Source organism: Oncorhynchus gorbuscha, linkage group LG06, assembly GCF_021184085.1.
Source record: "Oncorhynchus gorbuscha isolate QuinsamMale2020 ecotype Even-year linkage group LG06, OgorEven_v1.0, whole genome shotgun sequence".
NCBI classification, from domain to species: domain Eukaryota; kingdom Metazoa; phylum Chordata; class Actinopteri; order Salmoniformes; family Salmonidae; genus Oncorhynchus; species Oncorhynchus gorbuscha.
Genome location: NC_060178.1, coordinates 58,323,031 through 58,350,484, shown reverse-complemented (window position 1 = coordinate 58,350,484; position 27,454 = coordinate 58,323,031). Strand labels below are relative to the sequence as shown.

The 27,454-nt window shown below is 41.9% G+C and overlaps 1 protein-coding gene across 3 annotated transcripts; it reads left to right on the top strand.

Moving 5' to 3' along the window:
• Positions 1-445: 445 nt before the first annotated feature.
• On the top strand, positions 446-25,848 carry valopa (vertebrate ancient long opsin a). 3 transcript variants are annotated; one of them, XM_046353656.1, is made up of 6 exons: positions 3,647-3,865; positions 4,360-4,368; positions 4,503-4,713; positions 11,408-11,525; positions 11,738-11,971; positions 24,255-25,848. In XM_046353656.1, the coding sequence occupies exons 3-6, from the start codon at positions 4,604-4,606 to the stop codon at positions 24,489-24,491; spliced, it is 699 nt and encodes a 232-aa protein (XP_046209612.1). In that variant the 5' UTR covers positions 3,647-3,865; positions 4,360-4,368; positions 4,503-4,603; the 3' UTR covers positions 24,492-25,848. The 3 variants fall into 3 exon arrangements, with proteins under 3 accessions (XP_046209610.1, XP_046209612.1, XP_046209611.1); XM_046353654.1 differs by lacking the exons at positions 3,647-3,865; positions 4,360-4,368 and adding an exon at positions 446-1,045; XM_046353655.1 differs by lacking the exon at positions 4,360-4,368.
• Positions 25,849-27,454: the final 1,606 nt, after the last annotated feature.

Here is a 27,454-nt window from a genome sequence, read left to right as displayed (position 1 = left end):
TCGACACATTTGCAGTCCGAATGGAGAATGTTGTAGGTACGAATCGGTCCACGAGGGATACAAGTGTATTGCCGGCTGCATACAATGCATTTGGATGGCAAGATGACACGACTCAATATCGCCATCTATTGGCCTTTGGGGCTACATTTCCTCCAGGTCAGGAGTGACGCTCGAATTGTTACGAGCGAGTCGACTACAGGCAACATAAGTCACCTACCAATTCAGTTGCTAGTAAGCCTTCTCAAGGCTCAGATTCGGTCCGTACATATTCATTAAGAAACTGTTTGTTTATTTGCAGCAGTGCTTTTGTTTACCGTTGCTGTTTTTTTAAAGATACAGACTCACTCTTTAAACAGCCTTGAATTCTGAATAACTGTGGATTCGTCGCTTTGGTCCAAAATATGTGCTTTCATGCAAAATGCGGATATCAAGATCTTAAGTACAGCCTACTCAAAGAAAAGTATGCAAAAAAAATCAAGGAATGGCTGTTGATCCAGTAATCATTTTAACGAATGCTCTTTACGCGCGACTCTGGGCATGCTGCAGTTTCGAGGAGGAGAGTACAAATTAAGTTGTGAAAACGAGTAATGGACCACAAGATTTCTGACCCTTTACATAGCCCACGAGTGCAATAGGAATTTTACTCTATAGTCAAGTGCAATTATTTTGACATGGACAATGGATAATATAAGAATTGCAGTAAATGGTGTTTCTTTTAACGAGACAGCCGAGATCTACAAACCACACGCTGATCCGTTCACTGGTCCAATAACACATCTTGCACCTTGGAATTTCGTAGTTTTGGCTACGTTGATGTTTGTTGTAACATCTCTGTCTCTCTTTGAAAATTTTACTGTTATGTTGGCCACTTACAAGTTCAAACAGCTGAGACAGCCCTTAAATTATATCATTGTTAATTTATCTGTCGCTGATTTCCTCGTGTCACTCACCGGTGGAACAATAAGTTTTCTAACAAATGCCAAAGGGTATTTTTTTCTTGGAAATTGGGCTTGCATATTGGAAGGTTTTGCTGTCACCTATTTCGGTAAGTTCAGCATGGATCATGATAATGTTTTTGAATAAGTAACCTGGGATGCTGGTGTAACCGCACAGTTACTGCAGGTGTCAGTGTTGGAGCTGTTTAGATTCTGAAATGTAGCAAAATAATAGCGTTTGAAAGTCAGACTGATTGATTGATTCATTTGGTTTCTTGGACAGTTTTTTTTAAAGACAGATAATACATTGCAGAAAGGAATCCATCCATCTTTTGTAGTGCATTTGGCAGTTTTGTAGTGCATTTTGTGGTGCTGAAAAATGGACATAAAACTGATGGCAAAATTACACAGACTAATAGATATGATTGTTATTTAAAAAAAATGATAACTGATCTAATTTAGGAAACAAATTGTTTTTTTTTGCACACAAGGGTGTTGACATTTCTACAAATTAATTAAAAATTAAAAGCTGAAATGGAGTTAATAAGTTCAGGAATAAAAATGTGCTTAACAAGTCACAAGTTGCAGGGACTCACTGTGTGCAACAATGACTACCTCACTTCTGTACCCCACACATACAGTTATCTGTAAGGTCCCACAGTCAAGCACTGAATTTCAAACACAGATTAAACCGCAAAAACCATGGAAGTTTTCCAATGCCTTGCGAAGAAGGGCACCTATTGTTAGATGGTTAAATTAAAAAGCATACATTGATTATCCCTTTGAGCATGATGAGGTTATTAATTACATTTTGGATGGTGTATCAACACACCTTGTCACTACAAAGATACAGGCTTCCTTCCTAACTGGGTTGCGGTAGATTTCACCATGAGGTCAATGGTGACTTTAAAACAGTTACAGAATTGAATGACTGTGATAGGAGAAAACTGAGGACGGATCAACATTGTAATTATCCCACAATACTAACCTAATTGACAGAGTGAAAAGAAGGAAGCCTGTACAGAATATATTCCAAAACCTGCATCATGTTTGCAACAAGGCAATAAAGTAATACTGCAAAAAATGTGGCAAAGCAATTTAACTTGTTGTTCTGAAAACAAAATGTTTGGGGCAAATGCAATACAACACATTACTGAGTACCACTCCATATTTTCAAGCATAGTGGTGGCTGCATCATGTTATGAGTATCTTGTAATTGTTTAAGGACTGGGGAGTTCTTTAAGATAAAATATAAACTGAATGGAGCTAAGCACAGCTAAAATCCTAAAGGAAAACCTGGTTCAGTCCGCTTTCCTCCAGACACTGAGAGATTAATTCACATTTCAGCAGGACAATATCCTAAAACAGTGGCCGAGTTACAGTTTTGACTTAAACCTACTTAAAAATATATGGCAAGACCTGAAAATGGTTGTCTAGCAATGATCAACAACCAATTTGACAGAGCGTGAAGAATTTTGAAAAGAATAATGGGCACATGTTGCACAATCCAGGTGGGGAAAGCTCTTGGAGACTTATCCAAAGACTTACAGGTGTAATCGCTGCCAAAGGTTGAATTTTTAACTAATCAACATATTCGTTTTTTATTTTTTTTACAAATGTCCGAATTTTTCTCCTGCTTTGACAGAGTATTTTGTTTGGTTTTACAATTTAAGAAATTTTAATCCCACTAACAGTACAAAATGTGGAAAAAGTCAAGTGGTGTGACTACTTTCTGTACATACTCTTAGAAAAAAAGGTCTACCTAGAACAAAGTGTTCTTCCGCTGTCCCTGTAGTAAAACCAAACCCTTTTTGGTTCCAGGTATAACCTTTTCACCAAAGGGTACTTTGAGTGTTCCACCTGGAACCTGACAGGGACAGCCAAATATAATTTTATGGTTGTGAAATGTTGGTTACAAAATCGAAGGACCATTAAAATAGAACTCCCGGTGCTGATTTTCAGGCTGGTTAGTAGCCACTACAGCAATGTCCATCCAGAACAACGAGTTAAGGGGTTGTTAATGGACAGAAAGGATCCACACAGACACACCCACACCACCATTTGAAACGGACAGATTCTGGTTCTGTAAGGGAGGTAATATGAATGTAGGCATATTTTCCTTCTGCAGGGCTAGTTTCTACTAAACAGGCTAGTGGGCCTGTACATCAACAACAGAAATACAGGAAAGTCTACATAATACCAACACCAGAGCATGAGCGATTTACATATACAAAGAAAATAGCCTATCACCTCAAATGACAAATGTTAACAAACGGCTAAAGCGACTAGGCATGCTAACATACACTACTAATGCATTCTTTGTGTAAATGCTAGCGGCAGCGCGAGCTTGCCAGCAAACTCAACATATATGGAAAAATACAACAACAGACAATACTTAGCAACAAAACCAACGGAACATAAAATATCTTAAAACACGTATGTTTTAGACGCACGCACAGTAAAATGTCAGACACCAATGATATTGTATACAAGAGGAAAAGGGTAGTTCGTCAGGATGGAAAGCAATGTTATCTGATTTCTGCGCAGACAGGGCAGGGGTCCTACACGAATGAACCTGAAGTCTCAGGAATATAGGCTGCTGATTGGCTAATATAAGAACGTCTTGCGTGACCTTGGCCAATAAGGACACTACATGTGGTTTATGGTCTGAAGAATAGGAGACTAAAACATCGTTTCCACTGGGATTTAAAATGAGGGGGCAAATTTCAGCTAGTCCAGCAAATCAACCTAGTCCAGCCTAGGTTTACTTACATTTACATTACATTTAAGTCATTTAGCAGACGCTCTTATCCAGAGCGACTTACAAATTACAAATTACTTCAAAGTGCCATTGGAAACGGGGCTTCAGCTGCTTGACTAAACAAACCAGAAGGGAGTGCTAGACAACTGCAGTTTTACAATGGTTCTAGGTAAGCCATTTTAGGTAGAGTGAAGTGTAGAATAGTAGTGTTTAGCATATTTTATGAAACGGGTTGTTTCGATCATAGATGCTGATTGGACGAGCAGCATTCCAAGCCGTGCTGTATTCACCAACAGGCACATCTATGCCTGCTAACAGGTCCATCTGAATTATTTGTCACCCTCCATAAGAATATAATCATATTCAGGTTGCTGTCCGAATCATCTCTTGCATTTATCTGAATTTACACACTATTTCCCCTTGCTTCTAGCCTTGTAGTTAGTTTGGTAAAGCGGGGTTAATATAAACGTGACTGAGTTAGCTGAAGTTGTCTAGCTTGCGACAACAACTATAGTCTGCCTGCATAGCAACCATTTTTAACGGACGACCAGTCATTTTACGTAACTATGCAAACATGATTTACGTCTGGTGCGTGTCTGTGGAAACATGACCAAAATAACTAACACATATTTTTTTTGTCCGGATTATATATTCTGGTGGAAGAATGAAATGGTATGAATTTACTTATCAAGATAATGTTTTTAATAAAGATATGTAATTCATTGTTATTTTAATGAATATAGTCACAGCCAAATGGGTAGACATGTTTCTTCTGGGCCCTACAGACTGTCTGTGCCTCCTCTTAGGGATTGTGGCTCTGTGGTCCCTGGCAGTCCTGTCCTTCGAGCGTTTCTTTGTGATCTGCCGGCCTCTGGGGAATGTTCGTCTTAGGGGGAAGCATGCGGCAATGGGCCTGCTGTTTGTCTGGACCTTCTCCTTCATCTGGACGATCCCTCCTGTGTTCGGCTGGTGCAGCTACACGGTCAGCAAGATCGGCACCACCTGCGAGCCAAACTGGTGAGAGGCAGCAACTTCGACCTCCTGTTTGTATCATAAACGCACGCAGGCACACACGGGTCATTTTTGAATTGCGGTGGCATTTGGGCATGGCATTTCGTATTTATTTAAATGTATTTGGGTAAGTCTGCCCATTCTTAATCAACTAATATGTCAGTTTAATGACTTTAAATCATTTTGTACTATTATCATAACATTGTAATTTATCAACAGTAGCGGTAGGAACCCCAATGACACATTTTAGGTAATTTTGGATTTTCTTAAATGGAATTCATCAACCCATAAAAAATTAATTGACAAACGTATTATCATAATCATTTTGCTCACGTTGTAATTTCCCTTCATTTAAATCAAGTAACACCAATACCATTAAAAAAAATATATACACACAAAATTATCAATGGAATCCTCAAATTCATGACATACTAAAAGGGTGTGATTAGCAAATTATTTTCTTTAATACAGACCCCTCGCCGATAAGAGTTTGTCACTGGAGGAAATGGTCAAGGTCCATGTATTTCTTTGTAAGAAGTGAAGGGATACACATTGTTTTGTATGGTGTTAATTCTATACAAGAGCAAGGTAATGTTGATTAGAACGCATTTACTTCAGCATCACTCTAGCATTCATACAGCACCGTTCAGTGCATAGGAAGTAATGCCAAACGTCGCTCTAGCACCAGTGTCAGCGCACTCTCAAATGTTGTTTTTTGCCATCATTGAAAGATTAACACACACACACACTATACGATACATTTATTAAACATAAGAATGAGTGTGAGTTTGTCACAACCCGGCTCCTGGGAAGTGACAAAGATATTTAATAAGACCAGTGCACAAATAATAATATAATAATAGTAAATCATTTTGCTCTTTATTTAACCATCTTACATATAAAACCTTTATTTGTTCATCGAAAATTGTGAATAACTCACCACAGGTTAATTAGAAATGTGTGCTTGAAAGGATGCACACACAGTCTGTGTCTGTATTTAGTTTTCATGCTAGTGAGGGCTGAGAATCCACTCTCACAGGTTCGTGGTTGCAAAGGGAATCAGTGTTTTAACAGCGCGATTTGCCAAGGCAGGATGCTCTGAGCGCACCCCCAATCCAGAAATCTGGCAGTGGCTTCTGATTAAACTACATTTTCACAGAACCGTTTGTTGCAATTCGATGAGGCTCCCTTGTTCAGATATCGGTAAGTGGACTGGACGCAGGGCATGAAAGGGATAACGAATCCAGTTGTTTGTGTCATCCGTTTCGGGAAAGTACCTGCGTAATTGCACACCCAACTCACTCAGGTGCTTCGCTATATCACATTTGACATTGGCCGTAAGCGTGAGTTCATTTGCACACACAAAAAAAAAATCATACAATGATGGAAAGACCTGTGTGTTGTCCTCGTTAATGTAGGAAGAAACTTCTTAATAGATTGATTATAGTTGCAGAGTCCCTGTAATCTTAGATTCAGATCATTCAGGTGAGAAAAAAACGTCACCCAGGCCAGTCGTGTGAGAAACTCATCATCATGCAAGCGGTCAGACAAGTGAAAATGATGGTCAGTAAAGAAAACTCTAAGCTCATCTCTCAATTTTAAAAAAGTGTCTCAATACTTTGCCTCTTGATAACCAGCGCACTTCTGTATGTCGTAAAAGCATTACATGGCCGCTGCCCATACCATTGCATGGTGCAGTTGCTTTAACAAAGTTAACCATTTTCACCGTAGTGTCCCAAACGTCTTTCAAGCTCTCAGGCGTTCCCTTGGCAGCAAGAGCCTCTCGGTGGATGCTGCAGTGTACTCGAGGGGCGTCGGGAGCAACTGCTTGCACGCGCGTTACCGCTCCACTATGTATCCCTGTCATGGCTTTTGCGCCACCAGTACAGATACCAACATGAGCTGCAGCTACGTTTGGCTACATAGTGAAATTCCCGCGAGAGAGTAATGGTTAATGTGAATGGATGTTCAGTATTTGACTAGGCTACCTGTATTTGACATTGTGTTGTTATTTCACTGAACACTAGATGGTTTCATTTTATTTTTGGCAGTGAAATGAGGCCAACCAGAAGAGAATGAAACCTCACCCGAATGCATAGCCCCGTTGGAAAATGGACTTGTTTGAAAATGTGAAGATAATAATATATAATAATATATATATTTTTAAATGTGAATCACATTTTTATTTGGCGTACCCCCGACAGCATTGCGCGTGCACCCCAGTTTGGGAATACCTGCTCTATACAATATATTACATACTTATTACATATATTAGTACTTTAAACAATGCCTTCAGGTAAAGTTTTGCAGTATGAAGGAGTTGCAATACTGTGTAAAATAAAATATGAATGATGTGTAACTATTTGTAATTTTAAAGTGTTTTTCATGGTTGCAAAGCCACGGGATGCAAATGCCACCACAATTCAAGAATGACTGTAATCCTCGCAAGGTGAGCTATTAAAAGGTATTGAAAACAGGGGTGTCAATAATTTTGATCCCTGCCTTTTTGAGAATGAAATAGTTTTTTCAGTGCAATGGTATTAGTAAAAAATAACATACTTTTCAAACGTTTTGGAGCATACAATAATGCTCAATATTTAAAATTATTTATTTAATATATTCATTTTCTCTCATATTTTTGGACCCCACTGTATAGCATTTTGCAAATTAAAAGATTGTCTCTCTGAAATGAAACCATCAAGTGATATGCACTGCTCAAAAAATAAAGGGAACACTTAAACAACACAATGTAACTCCAAGTCAATCACACTTCTGTGAAATGAAACTGTCCACTTAGGAAGCAACACTGATTGACAATAAATTTCACATGCTGTTGTGCAAATGGAATAGACAACAGGTGAAAATTATAGGCATTTAGTAAGACACCCCCAATAAAGGAGTGGTTCTGCAGGTGGGGACCACAGACCACTTCTCAGTTCCTATGCTTCCTGGCTGATGTTTTGTTCACTTTTGAATGCTGGCGGTGCTTTCACTCTAGTGCTAGCATGAGATGGAGTCTACAACCCACACAAGTGGCTCAGGTAGTGCAGCTCATCCAGGATGGCACATCAATGCGAGATGTGGCAAGAAGGTTTGCTGTGTCTGTCAGCGTAGTGTCCAGAGCATGAAGGCGCTACCAGGAGACAGGCCAGTACATCAGGAGACGTGGAGGAGGCCGTAGGAGGGCAACAACCCAGTAGCAGGACCGCTACCTCCGCCTTTGTGCAAGGAGGAACACTGCCAGAGCCCTGCAAAATGACCTCCAGCAGGCCACAAATGTGCATGTGTCTGCTCAAACGGTCAGAAACAGACTCCATGAGGGTGGTATGAGGGTCTGACATCCACAGGTGGGGGTTGTGCTTACAGCCCAACACTGTGCAGGACGTTTGGCATTTGCCAAACGAGAACACCAAGATTGGCAAATTCGCCACAGGCGCCCTGTGCTCTTCACAGATGAAAGCAGGTTCACACTGAGCACATGTGACAGACGTGACAGTCTGGAGACGCCATGGAGAACGTTCTGCTGCCTGCAACATCCTCCAGCATGACTGGTTTGGCGGTAGGTCAGTCATGGTGTGGGGTGGCATTTCTTTGGGGGGCCACACAGCCCTCCATGTGCTCGCCAGAGGTAGCCTGACTGCCATTAGGTACTGAGATGAGATCCTCAGACCCCTTGTGAGACCATATGCTGGTGTGGTTGGCCCTGGGTTCCTCCTACTGTAAGACAATGCTAGACCTCATGTGGCTGGAGTGTGTCAGCAGTTCCTGCAAGAGGAAGGCATTGTTGCTATGGACAGGCCCGCCTGTTCCCCAAACCTGAATCCAATTGAGCATTACATTTACATTTACATTTAAGTCATTTAGCAGACGCTCTTATCCAGAGCGACTTACAAATTGGTGCATTCACCTTATGACATCCAGTGGAACAGCCACTTTACAATAGTGCATCTAAATATTTTAAGGGGGGAGGGGGTGAGAAGGATTACTTTATCCTATCCTAGGTATTCCTTAAAGAGGTGGGGTTTCAGGTGTCTCCGGAAGGTGGTGATTGACTCCGCTGTCCGGGCGTCGTGAGGGAGTTTGTTCCACCATTGGGGAGCCAGAGCAGCGAACAGTTTTGACTGGGCTGAGCGGGAACTGTACTTCCTCAGTGGTAGGGAGGCGAGCAGGCCAGAGGTGGATGAACGCAGTGCCCTTATTTGGGTGTAGGGCCTGATCAGAGACTGGAGGTACTGAGGTGCCGTTCCCCTCACAGCTCCGTAGGCAAGCACCATGGTCTTGTAGCGGATATCATAGATATATATTTTAGATACATAGATACATATATTGTAGAGCATCTGGGACATCATGTCTCACTCCATCCATCAACGCCACCTTGCACCACAGACTATCCAGGAGTTGGCGGTTGCTTTAGTCCAGGTCTGGGAGGAGATCCCTCAGGAGACCATCCGCCACCTCATCAGGAGCATGCCCAGGCGTTGTAGGGAGGTCATACAGGCACATGGAGGCCACACACACTACTGAGCCTCATTTTGACTTGTTTTAAGGACATGACATCAAAGTTGGATCAGCCTGTAGTGTGGTTTTCCTCTTTGATTTTGAGTGTGACTCCAAATCCAGACCTCCATGGGTTGATACATTTGATTTCCATTGATAATTTTTGTGTGATTTTGTTGTCAGCACATTCAACTATGTAAAGAAAAAAGTATTTAATAAGAATATTTCATTCATTCAGATCTAGGATGTGTTATTTTAGTGTTCCCTTTTATTTTTTTGAGCAGTGTATTTTAAACAAACACGTCTGTCATTGACAACCCCATGCCCTGATTAGACAGTGAAAAAACAGACCAACCTCTTTCATAATTTCTTTCAATAATAAAAGCTAATTTACCAACATTTCTGAAAGTGGATATATAGCATTTTGGAATTAAACTCTTCATATAACTACTAGCTTAAGGTTAAGACTAAGCCTTGTGTATGTAACTTAGTTGATGCCACCTTGCGAAATTATCTCACCTTTACAATGGAAAAACACTTTCAAGTCAAGGAGCCAAGCTAATTTGGCCCTACAGGGTACCCTCCTAGAGATCATGGTAATGATGTTAAGCATTGCTAATCAAAGGGAGTCAGGTAGGGGGGCTGATGAGCACTGCCTCTGGTCCATTGAGAGAGCCAACGCTAAGGCAGTGAAATACAGTCAACAATGCAATTATTAGCCACATTCAAGGATATACATAATATATCCGTGTCCTAACTTGTCCCTCTGCGAATACACAGCTTGTGTTCTGTCAGAAAACATTTGGGTCATGTTGACTTCCCAGCAGGGACTGAGGAAACACAGATCTAGGGGTCCACATGCATCCACTCATTTATTTATTCAACCCAAGTAGCATTAGAATGCACAATATTCACATGATTCAGAATATTAAGAGGTAAACGTTTCAATTCTAGGCATTGTGAAAGTTATGAATTTTATGAAAAATTATGCTGATTAGTGCGTACAGTATGTTATGTTGACCCGTGATAGAATTGCTTTCAGTGTTCCACCTTACAACGCAGTATTGCATTGACTTCCATTCAAATCCCCTCAAATCCTTAAAACCTATGGGCTGTGACAGGCCGATAAGGCATGTGTTAGGCTGGGAATCTAAACTAGTAGGGCGCCTGGAGGACTGTGGGTGGGGACATTTTAGTTAGGTGCACCTCCCTAAACTCTTAGACTTTGTCTCTGGTTCTGTGTGAATGAATCCCCAGCTTGCCACCTTTGGTAGCGGTAACAGGCATTTATAATGGAAATTACACAATTAGTCTTCCATCAACTGGCCCCTAGGACACACATTTTGTCCCATAGATTTGCTTCAGCTGTAGAACTCCCACTTTAATTTAATCTCAAATGAGGTACAAAGCAGAATAAGCCTATCTGAACGGTCCAATACGACCCTCCGCCTCTGTCAACATTATGTCACACTCCTTTACGGTGTCCTTAAAGGCTGTATCTAAGGTTGAAACAATAATAAAGAGACGCCCCGCCTATGTTTTGGTAAAAGGCTGAGAGGCATTGGCCTGAATAAATGTAGCCACTCTCAGATGAATACACAGAGCTATGGATGCCAGGACTGACCATCCATGATATCAAAAATGATTGTTTTATCCATGTTCTGAGGCTAAACAGGGTTTGTTTACATTTACAATGTTTACAGACATAGGAGAAAAACAAGCTTATATGTTGGGTTCTCATGGGGTGTGACAGTTGAACTAAGCTCATGAGTCATTTATAAGTTAATAATGGGTATACACTGAGTGTACAAAACATTAAGGACTCTTTCCATGACATAGACTGACCAGGTGCATCCAGGTGAAAGCTATGATCCCTTATTGATGTCAGGAAGGTGTCCTTAATGTTTTGTACACTCAGTTCAAAAATGGATGCAACAACTACAGATTGTCCCTTCTTAAAGTAGCAGTTAATATTTTGTTTGTTTTTGACATTCCTGGGGTGTTTTTACAAACCATTTTATACATTTATTGTCTGGCTCAAAAAATGCTATATACTGGACATTGCTATATAAAAACAGTTTGAAAATCAACTTGAGCTTAATAAGAGTGAACTATCACTTTAAATACAGACTCGGCCATAAGACCAGGCCATGTAGCAAATGCTGGAATTGTCATTCAAATGTTTATGTTCTACTTTCCTCAGGTACTCCAACAACATTTCAAATCACACCTACATAATCACCTTCTTTGTGACCTGCTTCATAATGCCCCTGGGGGTGATCATCTACTGCTATGGGAAGCTCCTACAGAAGCTGAGGAAGGTCAGTTCCCATTTATACAATACTGGAACTATTGGGAGTGGATGCAACTGAACCAAATTAGTAATTGGCCAATCCTTGGCTTGTAATGTCTAGTCTTTACATCCTGGTGTATTCAAGCCTTTCAGTTAAGTTCTTATAAGTCTTTAAATAAACTCACACGGCAGACTTTCTAGCTCAATAACCGAAGGTGTTTGTTTTCACGTAACCCTCAGGTGTCCCATGGCAGGCTGGGTAACGCCAAGAAACCGGAGCGTCAGGTGACACGCATGGTGGTGGTGATGATTGTGGCTTTCATGGTGGGCTGGACGCCCTACGCAGCCTTCTCCATCATTGTCACAGCCTGTCCCACCATCCACCTGGACCCCAGAATTGCTGCTGCACCCGCTTTCTTCTCCAAGACGGCCGCAGTCTACAACCCAGTCATCTATGTCTTCATGAACAAACAGGTATCTCACTCTTTTCCTCCTGAACACATTGCTACTGAGGATATTCTCTGGTTTATTCATTTCACTGGAAAATAATAATATAATAATAATAATATATGCCATTTAGCAGACGCTTTTATCCAAAGTAAACAGATTATGGATAGGCTATATTTCTGCTATTGTTGTCCAATGGTTTAGACAGCCATTCCCAGGTGTACTGGGAATAAGGCCAGGATACAATCAGATCAGCAGTAGCATGGGTTAGACGACAAACACATCGTTTGTCATTGCTTTTGTTTGGCCAGTGTCGGAGCTGTGTTAGAGCTGTCAAATCCACAAGTGGTTCCTGGCGTTACCTATCGTGGACATGCCATTGGATGCACTTAATTGAAGCCACGTTACAATGGAGCTATGTTACAAGTTCGAATACTGGAATGTGTGATGTAATCTACACCTTGATTAGGCTGATATAAATCCCTATTATTTTGTTTATTGAAATTGCATTTGAGTTTCATTATTTCGATATAGCCTACACTTTCTTGTTTGGAACTTCTAACCACGGGTGTGGTTTCATTACAACTATCACAAGAACAGCCACTTACTGATTGGACAGCTTTAACGCAATTACACGGCTGACACCGCCCAAACAAAAGCAATGATAAGCTATGCGTTTGTCGGCAAAGACGAAATACAATTTGGCACTGTTCAGCAGGAGAAATGCCCACCAGTTCTCTGACAAGTTGTGAGGAGTCTCACTCAACTGACACATAGCTTAGAGGCATCACAAAATCACATTTTATTTGTCACATCCGCTGAATACAACAGGTGTAGCCTTTAATGTCAAATGCTTGCTTATGAGCCCTTCCCAATGATGCAGAGTACAAAAAAGAAGGGGTACTGGATATTTGAGGTAGAAATGTACATAAAAGCAGGGTAAAGTGAATAGGCATTAGGATATATAATAATAAGAGTAAAATAAAGAACAGAGTAGCAGCAGCATATGATGAGTGTGAAAGTGTGTGTGTGTAGCATCGGTACGCATATAAGTACAGTGGGTCAAAAAAGTATTTAGTCAGCCACCAATTGTGCAAGTTCTCCCACTTAAAAAGATGAGAGAGGCCTGTAATCTCCATCATACGTACACTTCAACTATGACAGACAAAATGAGAAGAAAAAAAATCCAGAAAATCACATTGTAGTATTTTTATTTAATTTATTTGCTAATAATGGTGGAAAATAAGTATTTGGTCACCTACAAACAAGCAAGATTTCTGGCTCTCACAGACCTGTAACTTCTTCTTTAAGAGGCTCCTCTGTCCTCCACTCGTTACCTGTATTAATGGCACCTGTTTGAACTTGTTATCAGTATAAAAAACACCTGTCCACAACCTCAAACAGTCACACTCCAAAGTCCACTATGGCCAAGACCAAAGAGCTGTCAAAGGACACCAGAAACAAAATTGTAGACCTGCACCAGGCTGGGAAGACTGAATCTGCATTAGGTAAGCAGCTTGGTTTGAAGAAATCAACTGTGGGAGCAATTATTAGGAAATGGAAGACATACAAGACCACTGATAATCTCCCTCGATCTGGGGCTTCACGCAAGATCTCACCCTGTGGGGTCAAAATGATCACAAGAACGGTGAGCAAAAATCCCAGAACCACACGGGGGGACCTAGTGAATGACCTGTAGAAAGCTGTGACCAAAGTAACAAAGCCTACCATCAGTAACACACTACGCCGCCAGGGACTCAAATCCTGCAGTGCCAGACGTGTCCCCCTGCTTAAGCCAGTACATGTCCAGGACCGTCTGAAGTTTGCTAGAGAGCATTTGGATGATCCAGAAGAAGATTGGGAGAATGTCATATGGTCAGATGAAACCAAAATATAACTTTTTGGTAAAAAACTCAACTTGTCGTGTTTGGAGGACAAAGAATGCTGAGTTGCATCCAAAGAACACCATACCTACTGTGAAGCATGGGGGTAGAAACATCATGTTTTGGAGCTGTTTTTCTGCAAAGGAACCAGGACGACTGATCCATGTAAAGGAAAGAATGAATGGGGCCATGTATCGTGAGATTTTGAGTGAAAACCTCCTTCCATCAGCAAGGGCATTGAAGATGAAACGTGGCTGGGTCTTTCAGCATGACAGTGATCCCAAACACACCGCCTGGGCAACGAAGGAGTGGCTTTGTAAGAAGCATTTCAAGGTCCTGGAGTGGCCTAGCCAGTCTCCAGATCTCAACCCCATAGAAAATCTTTGGAGGGAGGTGAAAGTCCGTGTTTCCCAGCGACAGCCCCAAAACATCACTGCTCTAGAGGAGATCTGCATGGAGGAATGGGCCAAAATACCAGCAACAGTGTGTGAAAACCTTGTGAAGACTTACAGAAAACATTTGACCTCTGTCATTGCCAACAAAGGGTATAAAACAAAGTATTGAGATAAACTTTTGTTATTGACCAAATATTTATTTCCCACCATAATTTGCAAATAAAATCCTACAATGTGATTTTCTGGAGAGAAAAAATCTAATTTTGTCTGTCATAGTTGAAGTGTATCTATGAGGAAAATTACAGGCCTCTCTCATCTTTTTAAGTGGGAGAACTTTCACAATTGGTGGCTGTCTAAGTACTTTTTTGCCCCACTGTATGTATGTAGTAGTTTTGAGGCTACATGTGAATGTGTCTGGGTTTGTGTGAGAGTGTAAGTGTAGTGTGTATGTGTGTGTGTGAGTGAATGTATATATAGTGTAAATATAGTCTTGTAAGGGTGCTCCGAGTCATTGCTAGTGTCAATGCAGATAGCTAATTAAATGGTTACCCAGACTATTTAGCAGTCTTATGGCTTGAGAGAGAAGCTGTTCTGGAGCCTTTTGGTTCGAGAACCAATGCTTTGGTACCATTTGCCGGACGGTAGCAGAGTGAATAGTCTATGGCTTCGGTGGCTGAAGTCTTTGGTAATTTTTCAGGCCTTCTTCCTCTGACACCGCCTGATATAGAGGACCTCGATGGCTGGGAGCTCAGCCTCAGTGATGTACTTGGCCGTCCACACCAACCTCTGTAGCATTTTGTGGTCAATGGCGGTGCATTTACCATACCAAGCGGTGATGCAGTCAGTCAAGATGCGCTAGATGGTGCAGCGGTATAACTTTTTGAGGATCCAAGGGCCCATGCCCAAATACTTTCAGCCTCCTGAGGGGGATGAGGCACTTTTATACCCTCTTCACAACTGTGCGGGTGTGTGGACCATGTTAAGTCCTTAGGGATGTGGACACCAAGGAACTTTTAGCTCTCGAACCGCTCCACTACAGCCCCGTCGATTTGGATGGGGCCGTGCTTTCCCCCCTTTTTCCTGTAGTACACGATCAGTTCCTTGGTACCACACTGCCAGGTCTCTGACCTCCTCCCTGTAGGCTATTTCATCACTGTCTGTGATCAGGCCTTACTACCGTTGTGTTTTCAGCACACTTGATGATGGTTTTGGAGTTGTGTGTGGCCACGCAGTCGTGGGTGAACAGGGAGTACAGGAGGGGACTAAGCACACATCTCTGAGGGGCCTCGTGTTGAGGGTCAGCGTTGCGGAGGTGTTGTTGCCTACCCTCACCACCTGGGGCCAGCCCGTCAGGAAGACCAGGATCCAGTTGCAGAGGGAGGTGTTCAGTCCCAGGGACCTGAGCTTGTTGATGAGCTTGGAGGGGACTATGCCTGTCCTTATATACTGCTCAAAAAAATAAAGGGAACACTAAAATAACACATCCTAGATCTGAATGAATTAAATATTCTTATTAAATACTTTTCTTTATATAGTTGAATGTGCTGACAACAAAATCACACAAAAATGATCAATGGAAATCAAATTTATCAACCTATGGAGGTCTGTATTTGGAGTCACACTCAAAATTAAAGTGGAAAAGAACACTACAGGCTGATCCAACTTTGATGTAATGTCCTTAAAACAAGTCAAAATTAGGCTCAGTAGTGTGTGTGGCCTCCATGTTCCTGTATGACCTCCCTACAACGCCTGGGCATGCTCCTGATGAGGTGGCGGATGGTCTCCTGAGGGATCTCCTCCCAGACCTGGACTAAAGCATCCGCCAACTCCTGCACAGTCTGTGGTGCAACGTGGCGTTGGTGGATGGAGCGAGACATGATGTCCCAGATGTGCTCAATTGGATTCAGGTCTGGGGAACGGGCAGGCCAGTCCATAGCATCAATGCCTTCCTCTTGCAGGAACTGCTGACACACTCCAGCCACATGAGGTCTAGCATTGTGTTGCATTAGGAGGAACCCAGGGCCAACCGCACCAGCATATGGTCTCACAAGGGGTCTGAGGATCTCATCTCGGTACCTAATGGCAGTCAGGCTACCTCTGGCGAGCACATGGAAGGCTGTGCGGCCCCCCAAAGAAATGCCACCCCCCCACCATGACTGACCCACCGCCAAGCCGGTCATGCTGGAGGATGTTGCAGGCAGCAAAACGTTCTCCAAGGCGTCTCCAGACTCTGTCACATGTGCTCATTGTGAACCTGCTTTCATCTGTGAAGAGCACAGGGCGCCAGAGGTGAATTTGCCAATCTTGGTGTTCTCTGGCAAATGCCAAACTTCCTGCACGGTGTTGGGCTGTCAGCACAACCCCCACCTGTGGATGTCGGGCCCTCATACCACCCTCATGGAGTCTGTTTCTGACCGTTTGAGCAGACACATGCACATTTGTGGCCTGCTGGAGGTTATTTTGCAGTGCTCCTCCTGCTCCTCCTTGCACAAAGGCGGAGGTAGCAGTCCTGCTGCTGGGTTGTTGCCCTCCTACGGCCTCCTCCACGTCTCCTGATGTACTGGCCTGTCTCCTGGTAGCGCCCCCATGCTCTGGACACTACGCTGACAGACACAGCAAACCTTCTTGCCACATCTCGCATTGATGTGCCATCCTGGATGACTGCACTACCTGAGCCACTTGTGTGGGTTGTAGACTCCGTCTCATGCTACCACTAGAGTGAAAGCACCACCAGCATTCAAAAGTGACCAAAACATCAGCCAGCAAGCATAGGAACTGAGAAGTGGTCTGTGGTCACCACCTGCAGAACCACTCCTTTTATTGGGGGTGTCTTACTAAATGCCTATAATTTCCACCTGTTGTCTATTCCATTTGCACAACAGCATGTGAAATTTATTGTCAATCTGTGTTGCTTGCTAAGTGGACAGTTTGATTTCACAGAAGTGTGTTGACTTGGAGTTACATTGCGTTGTTTAATTGTTCCCTTTATTTTTTTGAGCAGTGTGTATTGTATGGTGTACGGTGTATGAATAAATGGCTGCTTTAAAAATGCATTCGCTCCTTGATACGCAGGCAAGTACCAGTTTGTTTTGCTAGTTTGAGCGATATGTTTAAAACAACGTTAACATGCTGTTTATTTTGGTTTCACACTGTAAGCGTTGGTTTGTCAACCATTAACATTAGTATTTTATTTTAGCAAAATAATCATGTTTGAGTTATTCTGCAAATTTGAATATGGCCCTCAGTTAAAGATAGGACTGGCAAAAACCTCTTGATAGCTGTTAACACACTGAATGAGAGTGAGAATATGAAATGTAAGATTTCTGCCAAACTAGAGGATGTAATCAAGGTCAATTTACCCAGCTACAGTCAGTCACAGAAGACCAGAGCCTACTTTTGAAGTTTGAAAATTATATAGAAAAATATACTAGAGATTAATAATCATCTTAAAAGTCAGCGAGCCAGCCTTGAAGAAACACTGAAAGCAGAGGTAAACATGCAACAGATACAAGTATTATTACAGGTTGTCACTAAACTGTGTGATGAGGAAAATAACAAATTCACTTTTGGTGCATGCTGAAGTAAAAAATAATTCAGGCACCCAAAGTTGCCAAGAGTAGCTAAGAATGGGATGTTTTCAGTGAAAATATAATTTCAAATAACACTCACAGATAAAAAAATAAAAAATAAATACCAATTCCAAGGTCTATGCACTTTCTCACTTGGCTTTTGCAAACAAGGCTATCAGTCGAACTAACCCTGGTATGCATTTCTGTAGGCATATTGATTAAATTAGGTTTCTCCTTGAAAGCACCCACCTGTATGAAGGCAGTTACAAATCCACCATTAATACATTTACACTGGTCATATTCAACGGGTGTTGCGCGTTCGTAAATTGATCCATTATTATGCGCTCTGGCACACTCAGATGAGTACTCTGAAATCGTAGTAGATAGCCAGAGGGAATTTACAAATGCAAGAGATATGCTAAGCGGATAACAGTCGTTCAAGTTCAGCATAGCTAACTAGCTAGCTAGCAAAGCGATTCGATATTTCTTTACACCTGCATCTAGCTGTAGCCACTGAAAAAAACGATATGAGGGGAAAAAGTCAGTCACTCACCCATTCTTCTAATCACATGACATCTTCCCAGCAGCTAGCTAGCTAACATTAGGCTCCAGGTTTTTAGGTTGCTAAATAAAGAGCTACATAAAAATATGTGCTAGCCTATTAGCCACGTTATGACTGACTTGTGGTCATTGCCCTTGCTAGTTTGATTGTATTGACATTCGCAGCCTTCGTCCGTTTCTGTCCAAAATATTGAGTCATCGAAACTGAAACAGTGCATCCCGAATGAGTGGAGAAGGCCAGCTGTGATTGACAACCTCATAGCAACATTTTTTGGACTACCAAGAAATGTATTGGTGAATTATATTGATCATGCATTGATCTGCATCCATCTATCCTGCCAACAATGCCTTGCTGTACATCATGGAATTTTGAGTCAAGTATAACCTATTTTTAAAATCTCTTTTATGAAGTTGGTTTTGTAGCATAAAATGGGAATTTGATATTGATGATTGTCTGGTTGTTTCATATCTGCAAAGCAGTTAAAACCATGTCAGTTCCACTTTAAAAAAAAGTATTGTTAGGGTCACGTCAATTCGAATCTGGTATCAGAACAAGTTATAACACTGAGTCACTGATTGTACTCTGTATTTTTATTAGCTACGCAATAAATGGCAAATGCTACTTTCGTATATACGGGCTCACTATAATACCACGCAGGGCAGAACAGGGAACTGACAGGATGTAAGAAAACAGCTGTTCATATACTGTGATAGACATAGTTCCAACCCGTCTGTTGGCCTATCAGAGTAGAGGCTGAGCATGGTTTAGACTTGCTCAGACTATCGCAGGCGCTCAGGCTGGTCCCCACCTCTTGGCGCTTCTTGGAGTCCACCCTCTGTCGATGTATAGATTCTCACTGTTCTGGTATCACCCCCTAGTTATAACAGTTGCTCAGTTCCTGCTATTGTGTTGTTCAGTATTTTTCCATCTCAGTTAAACCTCGTGATGACCACCCCTCCCTATACCTGATTAACCACAACTTTGTAAGATACAGCAAGTCACACCATGTGCTCAATATTGTCACATACAAACACAAGGACAAAGCATCTGCTGGGCTGTTATCTACAGTTTTGCAACATGCAGCAGTCTCAGCATGTTGCTCAGTTCTTGTCACACACACAAACAGGCAAGTAGATTTAGCAAGCAGTTGTTTGATCTCACGATGATGCTCAAGTGCACAAATGCAGATACTTCACACAGCCAACATCAGATAATATTTAATCATATACAGTGCCTTGCGAAAGTATTCGGCCCCCTTGAAATTTGCGACCTTTTGCCACATTTCAGGCTTCAAACATAAAGATATAAAACTGATTTGCAGTGGTCTGATACTCCTTCCATTTCAATATTATCGCTTGCACAGTGCTCCTTGGGATGTTTAAAGCTTGGGAAATCTTTTTGTATCCAAATCCGGCTTTAAACTTCCTCACAACAGTATCTCGGACCTGCTTGGTGTGTTCCTTGTTCTTCATGATGCTCTCTGCGCTTTTAACAGACCTCTGAGACTATCACAGTGCAGGTGCATTTATACGGAGACTTGATTACACACAGGTGGATTGTATTTATCATCATTAGTCATTTAGGTCAACATTGGATCATTCAGAGATCCTCACTGAACTTCTGGAGAGAGTTTGCTGCACTGAAAGTAAAGGGGCTGAATAATTTTGCACGCCCAATTTTTCAGTTTTTGATTTGTTAAAAAAGTTTGAAATATCCAATAAATGTCGTTCCACTTCATGATTGTGTCCCACTTATTGTTGATTCTTCACAAAAAAATACAGTTTTATATCTTTATGTTTGAAGCATGAAATGTGGCAAAAGGTCTCAAATTTCAAATCTGTTCCGGGATTCTTCCGATTTCATTGAAGAGTACACCACATCGGTCATTGGCTTCATCAATAAGTGCATCGATGACGTCGTCCCTACAGTTACCGTACGTATAGAAGCCATGGATTACAGGCAACATCCACACTGAGCTAAAGGCTAGAGCTTCCGCTTTCAAGGAGCAGGACTCTAACCCGGAAACTTATGCCCTCCTACGAACCATAAAACAAGCAAAGCGTCAGTACAGGACTAAGATCGAATCGGACTACACCGGCTCCAATGCTCGTCGGATGTGGCAGGGCTTGCAAAACATTACAGACAGTTGTGAAGAGGGCACGACAACATCTATTCCCCCCCAGGAGACTGAAAAGTTTTGGCATGGATCCTCAGATCCTCAAAAGGTTCCACAGCTGCACCATCGAGAGCATCCTGACTGGTTGCATCACTGCCTGGTATGGCAACTGCTCGGTCTCCGACTGCAAGGCACTACAGAGGGGTGTGCGTACAGCCCAGTACATCACTGGGGCCAAGCTTCCTGCCATCCAGGACCTCTATACCCTAGTCATAGACTTTTCTCTCTGCTACCGCACGGCAAGCGATACCGGAGCGCCAAGTCTAGGTCCAAGATGTTTCTAAACAGCTTTTATCCCCAATCCATTTAAAAAATATACAAAATATTTCACCTTTATTTAAACCAGGTAGGCAAGTTGAGAATATGTTCTCATTTACAATTGCGACCTGGCCAAGATAAAGCAAAGCAGTTCGACACATATAACAACACAGAGTTATACATGGAGTAAAACAAACATACAGTCAATAATACAGTAGAAAAATAAGTCTATATACAATGTGAGCAAATGAGGTGTGGGAGGTAAAGGCAAAAAAAAGGCCATGGTGGCGAAGTAAATACAATATAGCAAGTAAAACACTGGAATGGTAGATTTGCAGTGGAAGAATGTGCAAAGTAGAGATAGAAATAATGGGGTGCAAAAGAGCAAAATAAATAAATAAATACAGTATGGAGAGAGGTAGTTGTTTGGGCTAAATTATAGAAGGGATATGTACAGGTGCAGTAATCTGTGAGCTGCTCTGACAGCTGGTTCTTAAAGCTAGTGAGGGAGATAAGTGTTTCCAGTTTCAGAGATTTTTGTAGTTCGTTTCAGTCATTGGCAGCAGAGAACTGGAAGGAGAGGCGGCCAAAGGAAGAATTGGTTTTGGGGGTGAAAAGAGAGATATACCTGCTGGAGCGCGTGCTACAGGTGGGTGCTGCTATGGTGACCAGCAAGCTGAGATAAGGGGGGACTTTACCTAGCAGGGTCTCGTAGATGACCTGGAGCCATTGGGTTTGGCGACGAGTATGAAGCGAGGGCCAGCCAATGAGAGCATACAGGTCGCAGAGGTGGGTAGTATATGGGGCTTTGGTGACAAAACGGATGGCACTGTGATAGACTGCATCCAATTGATTGAGTAGGGTATTGGAGGCTATTTTGTAAATGACATCGCCAAAGTCGAGGATTGGTAGGATGGTCAGTTTCACAAGGGTATGTTTGGCAGCATGAGTGAAGGATGCTTTGTTGCAAAATAGGAAGCCAATTCTAGATTTAACTTTGGATTGGAGATGTTTGAGTCTGAAAGGAGAGTTTACAGTCTAACCAGACACCTAGGTATTTGTAGTTGTCCACAGAACCGTCCAGAGTAGTGATGTTGGACGGACGGGCAGGTGCAGGCAGCGATGTGATGCCTATTGCACTAAGATGCAGTGCCTTAGACCGCTGTACCACTCAGGAGCCCAAGGTAGGGGTGGTATACAGAAGAAAGCCCTCTTTGGTAAAAGACCAAGTCGATATTATGTCATGAACAGCTCAAATAAGCAAAGAGAAATGACAGTCCATCAATACTTTAAGACATGGTCAGTCAATCTGGAACATTTCAAGAACTTTAAAAGTTTCTTCAAGTGCAGTCGTAAAAGCCGTCAAGCGCTATGATGAAACTGGCTCTCATGAGGACCGCCACAGGAAAGGAAGACCCAGAGTTTCCTCTGCTGCAGAGGACAAGTTAACTGCACCTCAGATTGCAGCCCAAATAAATGCTGCACAGAGTTCAAGTAACAGACACATCTCAACATCAACTGTTCAGAGACTGCATGAATCAGGCCTTCCTGGTCAAATTGATGCAAAGAAACTACTACTAAAGGACACCAATAATAAGAAGAGACTTGCTTGGACCAACATACACGAGTAATGGACATTAGAATGATGGAAATATGTCCTTGGGTCTGATGAGTTCAAATTTGAGATTTTTGGTTCCAACCGCTGTGTCTTTGTGAGATGCAGAGTAGGTGAACGGATGATCTCCACATGTGTGGTTCCCAGGTGTGATGGTGTGCGGGTGCTTTGCTGGTGACATGGTCGGTGATTTGTATATAATTCAAGGCACACTTAACCAGTATGGCTACCACAGCATTCTGCAGCGATATGCCATCCCATCTGGTTTGCGCTTAGTGGAACTATCGTTTTGAGAAGGTTTGTGATGAGTTGGACTGCAGAGTGAAGGAAAAGCAGCCAACAAGTGCTCAGTATATGTGGGAACTCCTTTAAGACTGTTGGAAAAGCATTCCAGGTGAAGCTGGTTCAGAGAATGCTAAGAGTGTGCAAAGCTGTCAAGGCAAAGTGTGGCTGCTTTGAAGAAACTCAAAAATAAAATATATTTTGATTTGTTTTAACACTTTAAAAAAAAGTTTTTTATTTTGAATATATGATTCCATATGTTATTTCATAGTTAATGTCTTCACTATTATTCCACAATGTAGAAAATAGTAAATAAAGAAATAAAGAAAAACCCTTGAATGAGTAGGTTTGTCCAAACCTTTCACTAACTGGTACTGTGAATGTATATATTTTTTGATGATTTTTTCATTTCTTTTTTTCTCACACTTTTAGACAAAATTGGCTATGAAGCTTGTGTTCTTTTATCTAGGACCGCATTGACAGGCTATTGATTTTTGTCCTTCAGTTGTGGGATGGTGGTCAGTACTTAAACCTTTATGTCTTTTAATAAACAAATAGCAAAAATTGAATCAAATTAAATTACATTTTATTAGTCAAATTCGCCGTGTACAACAGGTGTATTCACCTTACAGTGAAATGCTTACTTACAAGCCCTTAACCAACAATGCTTTAAGAAGTTTTATGACAAAAATAAAAACAAGTGTTAAGTAAAAAAATAGAAAATAAAAGTTACAAATCATTAAACAGCAGTAAAATAACAAGCGAGGCTATATACAGGGGGTCCCGGTATAGAGTCAATGTGCCGGGGAACCGGTTAGTCGAGGTAATTGAGGTAATATGTACATGTAGGTCTAGTTATAGTGACTATGCATAGATTATAAACCGAGAGTAACAGCAGTGTAAAGGAGGGGTCTGGGTAGACCTTTGATTAGCTGTTCAGGGGTCTTATGGCTTGGAGGTAGAAGCTGTTAAACCTTTTGGACCTGGACTTGGCGCTCCGGTACCGCTTGCCGTGCGGTAGCAGAGAGAACAGTCTATGACTTAGGGCCTTCCTCTGACACCGCCTGGTATAGAGGTCCTGGATGGCAGGAAGCTTGGCCCCAGTAATATACTGGGTCGTACGCACTACTCTTTATAGTGCCTTGCGGTCGGAGGTTGAGCAGTTGCCATACCAGGCAGTGATGCAACCAGTCCGGATGCTCTAGATGGTGCAACAGTCTCCTGAGTGGAGCTATGGCAGTGTTGCAGTTACGTGCTGGGCATCTCTTGATAAGTATGATAAATATCTCCTACCTGCACAGCCAGGTAACAATGTCTGCCGCGGATCTGCTTCTTTTTAAGAGGAGCTAAAGTATCCTGACAGTTCAGATATCCACTTATTGCCTGGCAGTGTGATATCACCTGGGTCCTGTTCAAACGGCACCAAACAGAAGACTACACATTAAGAAACAAAGAATGTGCTTTTTGAACTTGTCCAAACTAACGTTTATTTCATTGCCAATGCCTTCACTGCCTGTCTTGTATTTTCTTTTTCGGTTGGCTGTTCTAATGCCCTTTGACCTTTTTCCAGTTCAGGAAGTGCCTGATTCAGCTCTTTACCGGCAAGCCTGCGCCAGAGAACATGAATGCAACGTCGGAGCGACTGGGAATGACGGGGGAGAGCTGCACGGGGGGCGAGATGTCAGCCATAGCAGCACGCATCCCGGTCTGCGGCAACACCCAGCCTAAGAATGAGGAGGCATCCCCCAGCAAGTGCAGGTCCTTTGTCCAGCTGCCAATCCCAGAGAACAAAGTCTGCCCCATGTAGACCAACAGAAGACTATCCCACCCCTGAACTCTCCTCCAGTCCTCACTGCCTTTTCATCCTCCCCTTCCATTGCTATGCAGATGCATCTTCTCTTACCCACCAACTTCTTGTGGTATGTGTTAGTTTAAAGATGCCAGGTGTAACCACAAGGGTTCCCTGGTTGACTTATTATGTATTAGTAGACATGGAGGGAAACCGTAGCACAAAAGAGGGACATAATGCTTTCATGTATGGCAAGCAGCCAGATCACCCTGACTGCATCTATCTGCTGAAAGTCATCTGAGGCTAAGCAGGGTTAGGCCTGGTTGATCTCTGGGGTAGGAGACCAGATGCTGTTGGAAATTGTGTTAGAGTGCCAGTAGGGGGCATTCTTCCCTCCTCAATACCTTAGTCCATCCTTTCTGTGGACACTGCTCCACAAAGGATTCCCTTATCCCTCATACCACCAATATATTTCACAGTCATGGATTACCAACTGGGGTAGTTTTGACCCGAAGAAGAAACAATTGGAAAAAGCAACAATCATAGCAAAATATCAAATTAATTATTATCAAAACATCATTAGATTTAAGTAAATAAAATAAATACTTATTTTCACAAAATTACATGTAATTTGCATATTATAGAAAACAAGAATATACATTTCACAATAATGTGCAGCTCTTTTCCAAAATACAATCCACAAGTACTATTAAGCCAATTTACCATCATTTGATTGTGTTATCATTTCGTTTTTAGAATGTTGATGTAAATATACATTTAGTCTTATTTGGTAAAAATGACTGGCATTTTAAAGGGGCAGTACACCAACATTTGAAATATACTTAATTTTAAACAGTGATTAATCCATTGAACCTGTGAGACAATGACCAACAATATGGCTTCGTTTTCTTTATTTTCTTAACCAAAGCCAGCATGAGCATCGTTGCTAGTGAAACAATGGCAGTGGTAGGGCCTATGGCTGTAGGCTTCAGAAAGCATGCCCAAATCTTCAGTCACTTCAAACCAAATGTTATAGCAACCCAAATACCATAACAAGTTGCAAATCTAGAATATTGGAGGATTTTATAGGAATTCATGTATTTATATAACACTTCCCGTAGAATTACTATTTTTTGAAAAATACACAGCAATACAACACTATGTGTACATTTAGAGGGTAGCTGGTTTCTGTATTACAGTTCTACCAAGTATTCATACTGACATACTTTCAATGAGCTGTTTTGACTGCAACTAAGCATATACAGTGAGGCAAAAAAGTATTTAGTCAGCCACCAATTGTGCAAGTTCTCCCACTTAAAAAGAGAGGCCTGTAATGTTCATCATAGGTACACTTCAACTATGACAGACAAAATGAGAAGAAAACAAATCCAGAAAATCACATTGTAGGATTTTTAATGAATTGATTTGCAAATTATGGTGGAAAATAAGTATGTGGTCAATAACAAAAGTTTATCTCAATACTTTGTTATATACCCTTTGTTGGTAATGACAGAGGTCAAACGTTTTCTGTAAGTCTTCACAAGGTTTTCACACACTGTTGCTGTATTTTGGCCCATTCCTCCATGCAGATCTCCTCTAGAGCAGTGATGTTTTGGGGCTGTTGCTGGTCAACACGGACTTTCAACTCCCTCCAAAGATTTTATATGGGGATGAGATCTGGAGACTGGCTAGGCCACTCCAGGACCTTGAAATGCTTCTTACGAAGCCACTCCTTCGTTGTCCGTGCGGTGTGTTTGGGATCATTGTCATGCTGAAAGACCCAGCCACGTTTCATCTTCAATGCCCTTGCTGATGGAAGGAGGTTTTCACTCAAAATCTCACAATGCATGGCCCCATTCATTCTTTCCTTTACATGGATCATTCGTACTGGTCCCTTTGCAGAAAAACAGCCCCAAAGCATGATGTTTCCACCCCCATGCTTCACAGTAGGTATGGTGTTCTTTGGATGCAACTCAGCATTCTTTGTCCTCCAAACACGACAAGTTGAGTTTTATTTTTATTTAAAAGTTATATTTTGGTTTCATCTAACCATATGACATTCTCCCAATCTTCTTCTTCATCATCCAAATGCTCTCTAGCAAATTTCAGATGTGCCTGGACATGTACTGGCTTAAGCAGGGGGACACGTCTGGCACTGCAGGATTTGAGTCCCTGGCGGCGTAGTGTGTTACTGATGGTAGGCTTTGTTACTTTGGTCCCAGCTCTCTGCAGGTCATTCACTAGGTCCCCCCATGTGGGTCTGGGATTTTTGCTCACCGTTCTTGTGATCATTTGGACCCCACGGGGTGAGATCTTGCGTGGAGCCCCAGATCGAGGGAGATTATCAGTGGTCATGTATGTCTTCCATTTCCTAATAATTGCTGCCACTTGCTCCCACAGTTGATTTCTTATTGACCAAATACTTATTTTCCACCATAATTTGCAAATAAATTCATTAAAAATCTGATGTGATTTTCTGGATTTTTTTCTCATTTTGTCTGTCATAGTTGAAGTGTACATATGATGAAAATTACAGGCCTCTCTTATCTTTTTACATGGGAGAACTTGCACAATTGGTGGCTGACTAAATACTTTTTTGCCCCACTGTATATATATCTAAAGACACTGAAGCAGCAAACTTTGTGGAAATTAGTATTTGTGTCATTCTCAAAACCTTTGGCCACGACTGTATAGGCGAATTATGTGATTTTGGATCATTAGGTGATTTTGGCTTCATTCCATTCCGTTTATACCTTTCTTTCCTCTGTCACATCCGCATTAGTGGATCATATTAGGCATATTGTGCAATAATTGGGGACATGTATTTATATCATTATGGGACTCGGACTATATGTACCAGGTTAAACCTGGAGCCTGGCGCACGGTTCACGGCGACTGGACCGTTGTCATACAGTTCCATGATTAGTGAGGATTAGGGTAGATTTATAGGACTATTGTTCAAACCTCATTATACACTTTTT